Genomic DNA, 16,297 nt, shown 5'->3' on the forward strand with positions numbered 1-16,297 from the left:
TCCAAACGGCCTCACTTCCGCAGGCCACATGTAACCACGGCAGCCCAGGACCTCCACATGTGGCTTATTCACCTGTGGGATCATCTGAGACAAGCCACCCAGACAGCTGATGAAACTGAGGAGTATTTCTCCGTAATAAAGGCCTTTTGCATGGAAAAACAGATTCGGATCGGCTAGGCCTGGCTCCAAAGTGGGTGAGCCTGCCCTGCAAAGCTCACCCATGGCTGCTCCCCTGCCCAGTCATGGGAAAAAATCGTCGCAGTTGTTGCATGTTTCGTTTTATATTATTTGTATTTAGTATACCGTATAGCAAAGCATGGCCACATGACTCGCTGTCTGTAGGAGTGAATGGGGTGGTGTACATAAGGAACTGGCCGCACCATGACATTCATGCAAGTAATATAATATACACTGAACAAAAATATAAGCACAAAATGCAACATTTTAAAATATTTGATTGAGTTACAGTTCGTATAAGGAAGTCAGTCAATTGAAATATATTCAATAGGCCCTAAATCTATGGATTTCACATGACTGGGAATACAGATATGCATCTGTTGTTCACAGATACCTTTAGGGGCGTGGTTCAGAAAACCAGTCAGTAACTGGTGTGACCACTATTGACTAAAGGGTCTGAATTTTATATTTAACCTTTATGTAACTAGGCAAGTCAGTTAAGAACACATTTTTATTGACAATGACGGCCTACACCGGCCAAATCCGGATGATGCTGGGCCAATTGTGCGCCGTCCTATGGGACTCCCAATCACAGCCGGTTGTGATACAGCCTGGATTCAAACCAAGGTGTCTGCAGTGGCACCTCTAGCACTGTGATGCAGTGCCTTAGACTGCTGCGCCGCTCGGGAGCCCCCTGAATACTTATGTACATGTAATATTTCAGATTTTATTTTTAATACATTTGCAAAAAAAGTCTAAAAACCTGTTTGTGCTTTGTAATTATGGGTTATTGTGTGTATTTTCTAAATCTACTTTAGAATAAAGGTGTAACGTAACAAAATGTGAAAATTACTTTCCGAATGCACTGTATATTGAACCATAGAAGGTCAAAATAGCTATAGAATTACCCTGCTTATTATCCTGGTGATTTTCTAAATCAATGATACCGCAATCATACAACTGTCAAAATGAATGTGTAGTCAGGTACAGGTTAGCAGCTTCCACTGTTTTTATCTTTCAGTTGCCTGCTTTTTAACTTATATAATTCCCTTATTTGAGGCGATATTACGAAATGGCAAAAATGAATGGCCAATGTTTTAAGCAGCTTCATCCATGACAACTGAACATTTGTAGGTTTTAATGTGTCATAGACACAAAAATAAACTCACAGCTACATTTCACAGGGTGTGTGAGTGCGAACAGTCAGTTAACATCTAAAAGAAAAAACACTTCCTCAGAACATTCACTTCCCTCTCTTAAAACACTGTTTGGTTGAAGTAAATACTTAAAGGACAACGCCTCCACTTTTAACATTTGGGTTGTTATAAAGTATTTAGTGATGTCCTACACCATTTTAGTGTAATTTTTGGATTTCATGTCTATTGACTGCTTAGTGATGGGCAAAACCAGAAATTGCTTCTCTGTGACATTTTCAAATAGAATCCCTGAGATGACTAGCAAGAAATTTGGACAGTCATTTACAGCTAACTATATAACCCGTCTGTAGTTTTCTGATCAACTCCCTGCTATATGTTTCTGTGGTTGTCTTTGTCTAATAACATCTGTAAATATTTTTAAACCTATGATATTTATAGTCAGCTTGCTCCAATATTTTTATGTTGTTCAAGGCTCAAACTACCATGATTCCATTCGGCAAAACCACTCCCACCAGGGTTGCAGCTCCGGCAGCAATTGTGGCATTTTAATATAATAATATAATAATATATGCCATTTAGCAGACGCTTTTATCCAAAGCGACTTATAGTCATGTGTGCATACATTCTACGTATGGGTGGTCCCGGGGATCGAACCCACTACCCTGGCGTTACAAGCGCCAAATTGGTGCATTCACCTTATGACATCTTTCCCAAATAGCCTATATTGTCATATTGAATTACTTGTAAATGTCATGCTTTTTATTAGTTCCAATAGGTCTTCAATGTTGTTGGATGGTGGCTTGGACAGTCGCTGAGGCTGTATTTGTCTGGTATCATGAAAACACTTTATTTCAGATGCAGCAGGTTTAGCTAGCTAGTAATGCTAACGTGAGCAACAAAGCCAATTAAAACAGGCAGAGACTAGAATTCCGTAATGACTGGCCTGTAAATTTCCAAATAAATGTTGTGTTCTTCTAACAGACCAATATGTTGTTTGGACTGTTTAAGACAGTCGCTAAGATGAAACTTGGCTGTTATTAGTGCAAGCACTATTATTTTGAATGTTGCAGTCCGGCTAGCTAGCATGATAACTAGAAGGGAGAGGCTATATGGACACGCCTGGTGGCAAAAAAAATGTATTTTATATGTCGTGCAGTGAGTTGAGTTGGGACGAACGGATTCAGTTAAGTCAGTCGTTCTCATGAGCCCTCCCCAGGTAGTTTGTTTATGCTTGTGGCTAGAAACTAAAGCGAGACTTTTCAGAATCATTCAGTAATGGTTAGTATTTTATTTTATATAAAACTGGTATACGTTAATGCCGTAGTTGTACATTTTCGGTGAAAATCATTACAATAACCCAATTGAGCCAATTGACGCACCAGTCAGTTTAAGCTAGAGATCTCTTTTTCACATTGGATTTGTCTCAATCTACCGCATCAGCCTATGTCGCATTTACGAAAATGAATGTATTTTCTTTGCGTTATTCGAGGTCTGACAACACTGCATCTTTTTTTGTTATTTTGACCAGTTGTGATTTTCTGCAAAGAAATGCTCTAAATTACAATTTATTTTATTTCACCTTTAGTTAACCAGGTAGGCTAGTTGAGAACAAGTTTTCATTTGCAACTGCGACCTGGCCAAGATAAAGCTTAGCAATTCAACACATACAACACCGAGTTACACATGGAATAAACAAAACATACAGTCAATAATACATAATAAAGCTGTGTTTTGAAAAATAATCTCTTATTGGTTAGAGGTGATAAAGTCACTGATTACTTTGTTTTGTACAACCACCCTCATTTTGACGTCACCACCACAAGCAAATTCAACAATGGCAGTCTGAGACTGAAATATATAAAGAACATAGAGCAGTGGAAGAATTTAGTTTGAGTCATCAGGCAATATCAATATACCCTCTCTCATTAGTACACAGAACACAAACAGGATTGTAATTCCAGCAAATTCACTAACTGATTCTCATCAGCTGTAACTGTAGTTTGCCTAAGGTTTACTTGGAAAGTTTAGTTCGTTGTTAAAATTGAATTTACTGTTAATTTTGGCTTTAGTGTAAACTTAAATTGGGAATAAATTTGATCCTTTATGGAAAAAACACGGGAATTTCTGGTGACCACATATGAAGTGTTCAAAATATACATGGTTTCACGTGAAATTTAATGTGAAATCGTGTGATTTTCCACATGTGAAATGTGGTTTTGCTGTAAGGGATACCAAGCTACGATACATTTTCTATATTTCAATTGATGCATTGATGAAGGTCAAATGTAGGCCTAACGTTAGTACAATCATGTCGTTTATGTGCCAACCAACCTTAATGGACTGTACTAGTGTAACACTATAAGCTGTACCTGTTGCAAGAATAGGTTGAGAGCACTGTACAGCCTCAACTCACCACAACTCCCTCCTTAGTGCCCCCTGGGTGAAGGCTGGATAATAAAGTGTAACCCGAGAAGGTCCTCCTGACCGACTGTCTGCCCCATCCTCAGTGTGCTGCACACTGGCTACTGTGTGAGGAGACTGGGATGGGATATCCTTATTTAGTCAGTGAGGTGGAAAGAGGGAGGCCCAGCTCAGAAAGCAGTGAGATTTGGGAAAGGGCAGAAAAAGGGTGCCTCTTACGGTACCACTCTAAAGGGCTCTCAGTACAAGCAAATTATTTTGTCAAACAAAGTGTGACTATGATTTTTTGCTACCTTTAAAAACGTTCCTCTGTAGTGAACGGCAGCATCGAAGTGCACCGGGACATTACACTGACTGCGTTTGTGACCTGCTGGGCTTAAAAAGATGACCCCTCAACAAAGCATTGGCTCCCACTCCAAAGTAAACTGCAATGAGTCAAGGATTCCAGAGAAGGAGAAGGTAAGTTTTTCTTACTTCATTTTCTTTCACCTTCTACATTAGGTACTGTGCAATCTCAAATCATTGTTTGTGTGTGTGTGTGTATGTGTGTTAGGATGCACGTACATCGTCAAAGTTATTTGTCAAAGAGTTGATTAATGTTTAGAATATAGAAGAATGTTTTGTATTAATTTCTGTAAACCAAGCTGAAAGCTGTATCAGGCTTTTATATAACATGTCCTACAATGTAATGTACAGTGCCTTCACACCCCTTGACTTTTTACACATTTTGTGTTATTACAGCCTGAATTTAAAATGTATTCAATTGAGATTTTGTGTCACTGGCCTACACACAATACCCCAAAATGCGAAAGTGGAATTATATTTTTAGAAATTTTTACAAATGAATTAAAAATGTAAAGCTGAAATGTCTTGTCTCAATGAGTATTCAAGCCCTTTGTTATGGCAAGTCTAAGTAAGTTCAGGTGTAAAAATCAGCTTAACATGTCACATAATAAGTAGCATGGACTCACTCTGTGTGCAATGACAGTGTTTAACTCATTTCTGTACTCCACACATACAATTATTTGTAAGGTCCCTCAATTGAGCAGTAAATTTCAAACACAGATTCAACCACAAAGACCAGGGAGGTTTTCCAATGCTACGCAAAGAAGGTCAGCTGTTGGTAGATGGGTAAAAAAAAAAAACTGACATTGACTATTCCACTTTGGATGGTGTACCTCTACACCTAGTCACTACAAAGATAGAGGTGTCCTTCCTAACTCAGTTGCCGGAGAAGAAGGAAACCTCTCAGGGACTTCACCATGAAAGAGTTTAATGACTGTGATAGGAGAAAAACGAAAGATGGATCAACAACACATCTAGCCACTGGGATTTATGCCCATTCTTCAAGGCGAAACTGCTCCAGCTCCTTCAAGTTGGATAGGTTCTGCTGGTGTACAGCAATCTTTAAGTCGTACCACAGATTTTCAGTTGGATTGAGGTCTGGGGTTTGACTAGGCCATTCCAAAACATTTCAATGTTTCCCCTTAAACCACTCGAGTGTTGATTTAACAGTATGCTTCAGGTCATTGTCCTGCTGGAAGGTGAACCTCCGTCCCATTCTAAAATCTCTGGAAGATTGAAACAGGTTTCCCTCATCATTCCTTCAAATCTGACCAGTTTCCCAGTCCCTGCCGTTGAAAAACATCCCCTTAGCATGATACTGCCACCACCATGCTTCACTATGGGGATGTTGGGCTCGGGGTGATGAGAGGTGTTGGGTTTGGGCCAGACATTGCGTTTTTCTTGATGAAAAAAAGCTACATTTTAGACTCATCTGACCAGAGTACCTGCTTACATATGTTTGGGGAGTCTCCCATATGCCTTTTGGCGAACACCAAACATGTTTGCTTATTTTATCTTTAAGCAATGGCTTTTTTCTGTCCACTCTTCCATAAAACCCAGCTCTGTGGAGTTTATGGCTTAAAGTGGTCCTATGGACAGATACTCCAATCTCCGCTGTGGAGCTTCGCCGCTCCTTCAGGGTCATCTTTAGTCTCTTTGTTGTCTATCTGATTAATGCCCTCCTTGCCTGGACCGTGGGTTTTGGTGGGCGACCCTCTCTTGCCAGGTTTTTTGTGGTGCCATATTCTTTCCATTTTTTAATAACGGATTTAATGGTGTTCTGTGGGATGTTCAAAGTTTCTCATATTTTTTTTATAACCCAACCCTGATCTGTACTTCTCCACAACAGTGTACCTGGCCTGTTTGGAAAGCTCCTTGGTCTTCATGGTGCCGCTTGCTTGGTGGTGCCCCTTACTGGTGTTGCAGACTCTGGGGCCTTTTAGAACAAGTGTACATATACTGAGATCATGTGATACTTAGATTGCACACAGGTGGACTTTATTGAACTAATTTTGTGACCTCTGAAGGTAATTGGTTGCACCAGATCTTATTCATGGGCTTCGTAGCAAAGGGGGCGAATACATACGCACGCACCACTTTTCCGGTTTTCATTTTGTATAATTGTTTTGAAACAAGCTATTTTTTGCAATTCACTTCACCAAATTGGACTTTTGTGTATGTCCATTACATTGAAATCCAAGAACAAATCCGTTTAAATTACAGGTTGTAATGCAACAAAATAGGAAAACACCATTCAGAAAATATGTATATATTTTTTTCTCACATTTACACAGGTATTCAGACGCTTTATTATGCGACTCTAAATTGAACTCAGGTGCATACTGTTTCCATTGATCATCCTTGAGATGTATCTACAACTTGATTGGAGTCCACCTGTGGTATATTCAATTGATTGGTCATGACGTGGAAAGGCACCAACCTGTCTATATAAAGGTCCCACAGTTGACAGTGCATGTCAGAGAAAAACCAAGACATGAGGTTGAAGGAATTGTCCGTAGAGCACCGAGACGACAGTATTGTGTCACAGATCTGGGGATGGGTACCAAAACATTTCTGCAGCATTGAAGGTTCCTCCATCATTCTTAAATGTAAGAAGTGTGGACTCTTCCTAGAGCTGGCAGCTCGACCAAACTGAGCAATCGGGGGAGAAGGGCCTTGGTCAGGGAGGTGACCAAGAATCCAATGGTCACTCTGACAGCTCCAGAGTTCCTCTGTGGAGATGGGCTAACCTTTCAGAATGACAACCATCTCTGCAGCACTCCACCAATCATTCCTTTATGGTAGAATGGCCAGACGGAAGCCACTACTCAGTAAAAGGCACATGACAGCGCGCTTGGAGTTTGCCAAAAGGCACCTAAAGGACTCTCAGACCATGAGAAACAGTATTCTCTGGTCTGATAAAACCAAGATTCAACTCTTTGCCCTGAATGCCAAGCATCACGTCTGGAAGAAACCTGGCACCATACCTACTGTAAAGCATGGTGGTGGCAGCATCATGCTTTGGGGATGCTTTTCATCGTCAGGGACTGGGAGACTAGTCAGAATTGAGGGAAAGATGAACGGAGCAAACTACAGAGAGATCGTTGATGAAAACCTGCCCTAGAGTGCTCGGGACCTCAGACTGGGGCGACTTTCCAACAGGACAATGACCCTAAGCAGACAGCCAAGACAACGCAGGAGTGGCTTCGGGACAAGTTTCTGAATGTTCTTGAGTGGCCCAGCCAGAGCCCGGACTTGAACCCGTTCTAACATCTCTGGAGAGACCTGAAAACAGCTGTGCACTCTCCAACCAAACTGACAGAGGTTGAGAGGATCTGCAGAGAAGAATGGGAGAAACTCCCCAAATACACGGGTGCCAAGCTTGTAGCGTCATACCCAAGAAGACTCAAGGCTGTAATCGCTGCCAAAGGTGTGTTAACAAAGTACACAGTAAAGGGTCTGAATACTTATGTAAATTAAATATGACATTTTTTATACATTTGCAATAAATTATAAAAACCTTTTTTTGCTTTGTCATTATGAGGTATTGTGTGTAGACTGATGAGAAAACATATATATTTGATCAATTTTAGAATTAGGCTGTAATGTAACAAAATGTGTAAAAAGGTAAAGTGGTCTGAATACTTTCCCGAATGCACTGTATATATAAAAGGTTGGAGAAGACACTATGAAAACCCTACACAAACTTACCCAATGAATTCTTCTATATAACAATCCATGTGCACTTATACTGCATACCAGCTGGATTGTAAAGGTTTAAATTGCACGTGGTAATCATGCAGATGGATGAACCAACAGAGGAAATATTGGACTTCCACTTTCATTTAAGAATAGAAAAAGACAATTAAGGTGAATAAATCAAATGTAAATAGATTTGCAATACCATAGAAAATACTTGCACAGCACACAACACAATATCTCAACCACACACATTCCATATTGAGGAGTTTAGAACCTCCCTGCAGCATTGTGTAGCTCTAACACAAAGGCTAATAATACTGATATGGTGGAGAGGGCTTCCTTCACCCCACAGCTGCCTAGCAGAGGCAGGAAACAGATGCAACTATACCACATTCTGCTTTCCATCACTTATGTAAAAAAACATGTTCATTTATTTATTTATTTATGCAGTGCTACAATTATATTGTATTGTATTTTATGAGATGCAGTAGCCTACATGGATGATAGGAAAATATATGACTAACCATGTACCGAGTTGGCCGACAGATATCAATTCCTGGTACTAACTATTTTACAAGAGCTCAACCCAGTGGGCAAAATTGGTTGAAAAGACATCAGGCTTACCATGACTGCTGGACTTCACTACAAATTCCATCAGTATGATGTCTCATGCGTAGATTTTCTCAATTATAGCCAGGAGAGAATGTAGTCTGCAGATCATATTTCTTTACTTCTCCGCCACTGACTGCAAACTTATTTTCCTGCTGCGTTGTTATAAATTACAGTACATGGTCAAATCAAGGCTCTCCTTGGTAAAATTAGATAGATGAAGGTCATTGCAAACCAAGTCATTATGAAACACAATCAAATGCTTTGAAGGTTGGTCATGTGTAATGAAATAATAACAAAATGCACTAACTGTAAATCGCTCTGGATAAGAGCATCTGCTAAATGACTATATTGTAAATGTAAACAGTCTCTCCTAAATGTAAACAGTCTCTCCATAGACTACGTTCACGGTAGGGAATCATCTATTGTTGTTAATTTGGAGGAACTACCCCTTTACCAAGCCACTTTTGGCTCCATGAATGAATGATCTGTTTATTTCATCCCTGATTGGAAAATCTATGTTTTTCTCACAGAAAATGAGGACATCACTTCAGCGAAGACATTCTGGCCAATCAGCCATCACAAAGGCATTCAGCAAACCAAAGGGCCACAGGAGGTCAGCCATATGAATAATACCAAACCATATATCTGTCTGTCTGCACACTTGTTTTCCCTTTTTACTCATGCTACACTACATTGCCAAACGTATGTGGACACCTGCTTGTTGAACATCTCATTCCAAAATCATGGGCATTAAACTGGAGTTGGTCCCCCCTTTGCTGCCATAACAGCCTCCTCTCTTCTGGGAAGGCTTAACACTAGATGTTGGAACATTGCTGCAGGGACTTGCTTCCATTCAGCCACAAGAGCATTAGGGAGGTAAGGCACTGATGTTGGGCGATTAGGCCTGGCTCGCAGTCGGCGTTACAATTCATCCCAAAGTTGTTCGATGGGCTAGAGGTGAGGGCTCTGTGCAGGCCAGTCAAGTTCTTCCACACCGATCTCGACAAACCATTTCTGTATGGACCTCGCTTTGTGCACGGGGGCGTTGTCATACTGAAACAGGAAAGGGCCTTCCCCAAACAGTTACCACAAAATTGGAAGCATAGAATCGTCATTGTATGCTGTAGCGTTAAAATTTCCCTTCACTGGAACTAACGGGCCTAGCCTGAGCCATGAAAACACCCCCAGACCATTTGGGGCAGGTAGCCTTCTCCTGGCATCCGCCAAACAGAGATTCATCCATCAGACTGCCAGATGGTGAATCGTTGGTTCATCACTCCAGTGTCCAGTGGCGGTGAGCTTTACACCACTCCAGCCGACGCTTGGCATTGTGCATGGGGATCTTAGGTTTTTGTGAGGCTGCTCGGCCATGGAAACCCCTTTCATGAAGCTCCCGATGAACAGTTATTTTGCTGACATTTCTCCAGAGGCCGTTTGGAACTCGGTAGTGAGTCTTGCAACCGAGGACAGATGATTTTTACATACTACGAACCTCAGCACTCGGCGGTCCCATACTGTGAGCTGTTGTTTCTCCTAGACGTTTCCACTTCACAATAACAGCACTTACAGTTGACCGTGGCAGCTCTAGCAAGGCAGGAATTTTACCAACTGACTTGTTGGAAAGGTGGCCTCCTATGACTGTGCCACGTTAAAAGTCACTGAGCTCTTCAGTAAGGCCATTTTACTGCCAATATTTGTCTATGGAGATTCCATTTCTGTGTGCTCGATTTTATACACCTGTCAGCAACGGGTGTGGCTGAAATTGCCGAATCCACTAATTTGAAGGGGTGTCCACATACTTTTGTATATATTGTGTATTTGTTTTCATAGCTCCATTTTTTCTCATGTCACTGACTGATTGTGTTTACTCATGGTTCAGCCATAATAACTGTCTCATCTGACAGGAAAATATACATTTTTCCAGCCATTGTAATTGTTCAGTGATACAATATTTGTAATACTGGCAGCTTTGCACAGGCCCTGTCACTGCATTTACCAAGAAAGCAAACTAGAAGCAGACTGGTGACAGGCTTATGTTGTCATGAGTTATTGAATGACATTATGCCATACTGGATATGATATGGTTCAGTATATTTTGTTAGTGTACAGCATAAGAATGCATATGCTCCATATGACCATAGCCACGGGAAGTAGGGGTGCTGAGGGTGTGGCAGTACCCCCTAAAACACGCAATTAATATATTATTTTTTTATCCAAAAAGGAGTGCAATGGGCCTTTACTAGTCCTGTATTAGTGGACTGATATAAATGTCTGTAGCACAGGCAAACATTTTTCCCCCCACACAACTACTTCCTGCAGCTATACGACCTATGGATAGCCTATGGATGTGGTTTACTATTCTCTCATTTTAATCTATTTAGTTTTTCCAATGACGTTTGTACTGCTCTTGAGCTGTGGAAGGGCTAGCATTTTGTTTCCATGTTTGAACCTCTCTTCTCCAAGCCCTGCTCTAGCTCACTGTCTCAATGACGCATAACGCACACAGCACTCCACAGTCCCAAGGTCTTTAGCGCTGCCATCCGCAAAGAATTCCTGCCTTTATTTGGTCTCAGAGCTTCTCTATCATGGTAACAGCAGCTAAATAGTGAGGAGTAACAAAAACAACCCCTGTGAAATACGGCTTGTGGGGCTCTTGCCATCTCGGATTAGCTCCTACAAAAGAAATGAAGATAATTTAGTCTCCATCTACCTTTTGGTTGGCTTTGTTTACAAAAGATTACTATTAATCAACACTTTATTCTGTAGACATTTAGATTCCCTCCCTCACTGTGCCCTTTTTTGTCTCATAGTCATGAACACTGTAGTACATGCTTCTGTATTTGCAGCAACGATCATAGAGATTTCAACATTTATACTAACTCAATCATTGTCATTTGACACCTTTGTGTGTGCTGGTAGTCCCAGGTGGTACCGGTAGCTCCGTTGTAGTCACTGGCATAGGACACACCCCGCACAAGCTTTTGGGGGCCCAGATAGCGAACACGTCATAAACCATGATTTTATTTTTTAGAATGACAGGAAATTAGCTTAGGGATTCTTTAAAGTCTGTATTTTGAAAATTCCCAAAACAAATCATTTCTCTATAAAATATTAAGCTCAAATAATGCAACACAATATTTTTTCAATTCTACAAATAAAGTTATCCTGTTGTCCGGCAGGAAAAATATTGTGTTGCATTATTTGAGCTTAATATTTTATAGGGAAAAGATTTGTTTTGAGAATTTTCAAAATACTTTCAATATTAGTAATTTCCTTGTCAGCTTTATGCTTGGAATTACCCTTGTCCGGAGCAAAGGATCCAAATTTCAAACTCTTCAAAAAAGTGTTAAAGTGTTGTTTCTTTCAATAGCCCTCTGTGACTTTAAAGAAAATGTATCAACCCATGGAGGTCTGGATTTGGAGTCACACTCAAAATTAAAGTGGGAAACCACACTACAGGCTGTTCCAACTTTGATGTAATGTCCTTAAAACAAGTCAAAATGAGGCTCAGTAGTGTGTGTGGCCTCCACGTGCCTGTATGACCTCCCTACAACGCCTGGGCATGCTCCTGATGCGGTGGCGGATGGTCTCCTGAGGGATCTCCTCCCAGACCTGGACTAAAGCATCCGTCAACTCCTGGACAGTCTGTGGTGCAATGTGGCATTGGTGGATGGAGCGAGACATGATGTCCCAGATGTGCTCAATTGGATTCAGGTCTGGGGAATGGGCGGACCAGTCCATAGCATCAATGCCTTCCTCTTGCAGGAACTGCTGACACACTCCAGCCACATGAGGTCTAGCATTGTTTTGCATTAGGAGGAACCCAGGGCCAACCGCACCAGCATATGGTCTCACAAGGGGTCTGAGGATCTCATCTCGGTACCTAATGGCAGTCAGGCTACCTCTGGTGAGCACATGGAGGGTTGTGTGGCCCCCCAAAGAAATGCCACCCCACACCATGACTGACCCACCGCCAAACCGGTCATGCTGGAGGATGTTGCAGGCAGCAGAACGTTCTCCACGGCGTCTCCAGACTGTCACGTCTGTCACATGTGCTCAGTGTGAACCTGCTTTCATTTCTGAAGAGCACAGGGCGCCAGTGGCGAATTTGCCAATCTTGGTGTTCTCTGGCAAAAGCCAAACATCCTGCACGGTGTTAGGCTGTAAGCACAACCCCCACCTGTGGATGTTGGGCCCTCATACCACCCTCATGGAGTCTGTTTCTGACCGTTTGAGCAGACACATGCACATTTGTGGGCTGCTGGAGGTCATTTTGCAGGGCTCTGGCAGTGCTCCTCCTGCTCCTCCTTGCACAAAGGCGGAGGTAGCAGTCCTGCTGCTGTGTTGTTGCCCTCCTACGGCCTCCTCCACGTCTCCTGATGTACTGGCCTGTCACCTGGTAGCGCCTCCATGCTCTGGACACTACGCTGACAGACACAGCAAACCTTCTTGCCACAGCTCGCATTGATGTGTCATCCTGGATGAGCTGCACTACCTGAGCCACTTGTGTGGGTTGTAGACTCCGTCTCATGATACCACTAGAGTGAAAGCACCGCCAGCATTCAAAAGTGACCAAAACATCAGCCAGGAAGCATAGGAACTGAGAAGTGGTCTGTGGTTATCACCTGCAGAACCAATCCTTTATTGCGGGTGACTTGCTAATTGCCTATAATTTCCACCTGTTGTCTATTCCATTTGCACAACAGCATGTGAAATTTATTGTCAATCAGTGTTGCTTCCTAAGTGGACAGTTTGATTTCACAGAAGTGTGATTGACTTGGAGTTATTGTGTTGTTTAAGTGTTCCCTTTATTTTTTTGAGCAGTGTATTAATAATTTACCAGTATATGCATTCATTTTTATCTGACTCAATTGATATCAAAACCCACATCGCTAAATGGGAAAAATCCTGTTAACTCTTCATTGATTGATTGAATTCTTTCTAATAACCCCCATAAATATGTGTCTCGTGGAGTATTTGCATATGATCTCAGCGATCATTGTCCCATTGTATGTATTAGAGATACAAAACAGCCAAATACTAATCATCATTTAAGAAGATACATATTAAAATGTTTGTTGAACTGATTTAGCCACTATTTCCTGTATTCCTGACCCTGAGTTGGCTTTAGAAAATGTATCCTCCATATTTATTCATCTGGCAGATAAACACACCCCTTTGAACAATTCAGAGTCAAAGATTTTTTGGTTTTCTTCTGAATTATCTGAGCTCATTCAGAGGAGAAATCAGACCTGGGCCATAGCAAGAGAAACTGACTGTAGTGGACTGGCAATCTTTCAGACAATTGAGAAATGGAGATACCTAGTCAGTTGTACAACTGAATGGCTTCAACTGAAATACGTCTTCCACCTTAATCAACATCCACATCTTCGGCGCCTGTGGAACAGTGGTTTAACTGCCTTGCTTAGGGGCAGAACGACAGATTTTTACCTTGTCAGCTCTGGGATTCGATCCAGCAACCTTTCAGTTACAGGCCCAAAACTCTAAACAGATGTTCAAAATTTTGGAAAACAGTAAATGTACTTCAATGTCCAAATTCTTCTTCTTCCCTGCCTAAGCAAGTTCTGTCTGACTCTGGCATCATAACTGAGAAGAATGGGATAAGTGTTGCTTTTAATCATTGTTTTATCTCAGCAGGCTTTTATTTTGTCAATCAATCGACTGCTCTTCCCTCTGCCAGCCTCTAGCTCACTCGATGGTTAACCTGTCAACTTATAGTGAATCTCTGTTTTTATTTCAACAATTTACTATCTGTGATGTGCTAGATGCGGGAGCTGATATGCTTGATCCATTTTTTCTGTAGCTCTCTGCCTCCCTTATTGCTGAATCATTAACCCATATTTTTAATGTGACGATTATATCTGGTACTATCGCCAAGGTTTGGAAGGTGGCCCTGTACTCCCCCTTCACAAAGAAAAGGTGGTTATCAGTCATGGCTGTCGAAAGAAGCGGACGAAGGTGCAGCGTGGTGAGCGTACATTTTCCTTTTATTATAAAACTTACGCCAACAAAACAACAAATTAAAACAACCGTGAAGCTTACAGGGCACAATGCCTCAAACAAAGTTAACTACCCACAAACACAGGTGGGAAAAAGGGCTGCCTAAGTATGGTTCCCAATCAGAGATAGACAGCAGTCCCTGATTGAGAACCATACCCGGCCAAAACAAAGAAATACAAAAACATAGAAAATGGAACATAGAATGCCCACCCAAATCACACCCTAACCAAACCAAAATAGAGACATAAAAAGGCCCTTGTCAGGGCGTGACATGACCCTTGTGTCCTAAATAATTATCGACCTATTTCTAAACGTTCTTGCTTAGTTCAAATATTTGTATTCTTGATTCATTCTCAGCTAAGATCTTTATCTTTGCAGTGTAATCTAAATATACATCAGGCGGGTTTGAGACCAGGTAATATCCCTATCTCTGTTGCATCCTTAGTTATTGTCACATGGAATGATGCTGGAGAGATGAAGCAGGTACGGGGAGTCAAACATTTAATAAATAACAGACTAGGACGAGTCAGCGAACAAGTAACACAAACAAAAGACAATCAATGCAGAAGCGGGGAACAGAGTTGGGGAACTGACAAATATAGGGGAGGTAATAACAGCTGATGAGTGAGTCCAGGTGAGTCCAATATCGCTGATGCGCGTGACGAGGGAAGGCAGGTGTTCGTAATGATGATAAGAGTGCGTGATGCAGGGCAGCCTGTGTGCCCTTAAGTTATGGCTGCATCCCTTTGTTCTCAATTTCCGCCTGAAGACATACCCAAATCTAACTGCCCAGAGGCAAGGATATGCATATTTTTGGTATCATTTGAATGGAAACATTCTTAAGTTTGTGGAAATGTTAATTGAATGTATGAGAATATAACACAGTAGATCTGGTGGAAGAAAAGAGAAAGAAAGAGCATACGTTTTCTGTTTTTTATTGCCACACAGTCAGAATGCTGGAGATCATTTTGATGGATAACACAAGAGGGCAACTGTAGGTGTGCAAAGTTTCAGACTGATAACTTCAGGAATGGGTGAGCTACATGACATTTAGCATGAAGTCACCCAGGTGTCCCACACAAGTTGCCCAAATGTACCCAAGTGGCCGAATTGGTGAAATGACCTATAACTATATACAACATATCAAAAAGCAATTCGAACACACACACACACACAAAAAATGTTTTAAAAAATATTAGAAAAAAAATATTTAAAAAAAACAGTACACCCTTTGGAAGTCCTCATCATAATATTTTGCTGCCTGTGCCATGTCCCATAGCAGTCTCTTTCTGATGTAAAGCAGAGGCAAACTGAACAAGTGATGCATTTCATGCGACACAGAACACAACGACGCCTCCATGCTGTGCCCCTCAGTTCGTTTGAATCATAACACTCCAAGATTCCTCAAACAAAAAATCTGTCTCACTTTCACTTTTTCACTTTCACTTTAGAGTTTGACTTCGCTTTACATGATTTATTCGCCATGATATCTTTAATGAAATCGTTGAAACTACAACTTTCCGAAATACAGCTGCGCATAAAAAGCCTTACAGCAACTCCTCTGATCGTCATGGAGAGAATTGAGTTCCCTGCACGTGCGATTACAAACAAGGAATTGTGGTCCAACCCAAAACCATTACATACTGGCATTTACCTCAGCTCATTGGCTATCTACCCAGCTAGATTTCAAGATCAGTGGTCATTGGGCAGAAATATAGTCAATCAATGAAGCTTCGCTAAAATTATTGGTGCGTTGTCTTCAAATCAGCTCACTTCGGTCAATACTACCTGCAAAAAAAACAATGACTTTTGGCTGTGTTGCAAACATCCAGAGGAATGCACTGAAACCCACCATGAATAGA

General features: G+C 41.4%; 1 protein-coding gene across 3 annotated transcripts in view; it reads left to right on the forward strand.

The window, feature by feature from the left end:
• Nucleotides 1-3,889: 3,889 nt before the first annotated feature.
• Nucleotides 3,890-16,297, forward strand: part of arhgap20b (Rho GTPase activating protein 20b) — a 44,461-nt gene continuing 32,053 nt past the window's right edge. The window contains exons 1-3 of one of the 3 annotated variants that reach the window (XM_046320458.1): nt 3,890-4,214; nt 8,945-9,027; nt 14,314-14,403. In XM_046320458.1, the coding sequence (XP_046176414.1) occupies nt 4,140-4,214; nt 8,945-9,027; nt 14,314-14,403 (248 nt within the window). In that variant the 5' untranslated portion in view covers nt 3,890-4,139. The remainder of the gene's footprint in view (nt 4,215-8,944; nt 9,028-14,313; nt 14,404-16,297) is intronic. The other 2 variants (XM_046320469.1, XM_046320477.1) reach the window with 2 other exon arrangements.

This window comes from Oncorhynchus gorbuscha, linkage group LG02 (genome assembly GCF_021184085.1).
Source record: "Oncorhynchus gorbuscha isolate QuinsamMale2020 ecotype Even-year linkage group LG02, OgorEven_v1.0, whole genome shotgun sequence".
NCBI lineage: Eukaryota > Metazoa > Chordata > Actinopteri > Salmoniformes > Salmonidae > Oncorhynchus > Oncorhynchus gorbuscha.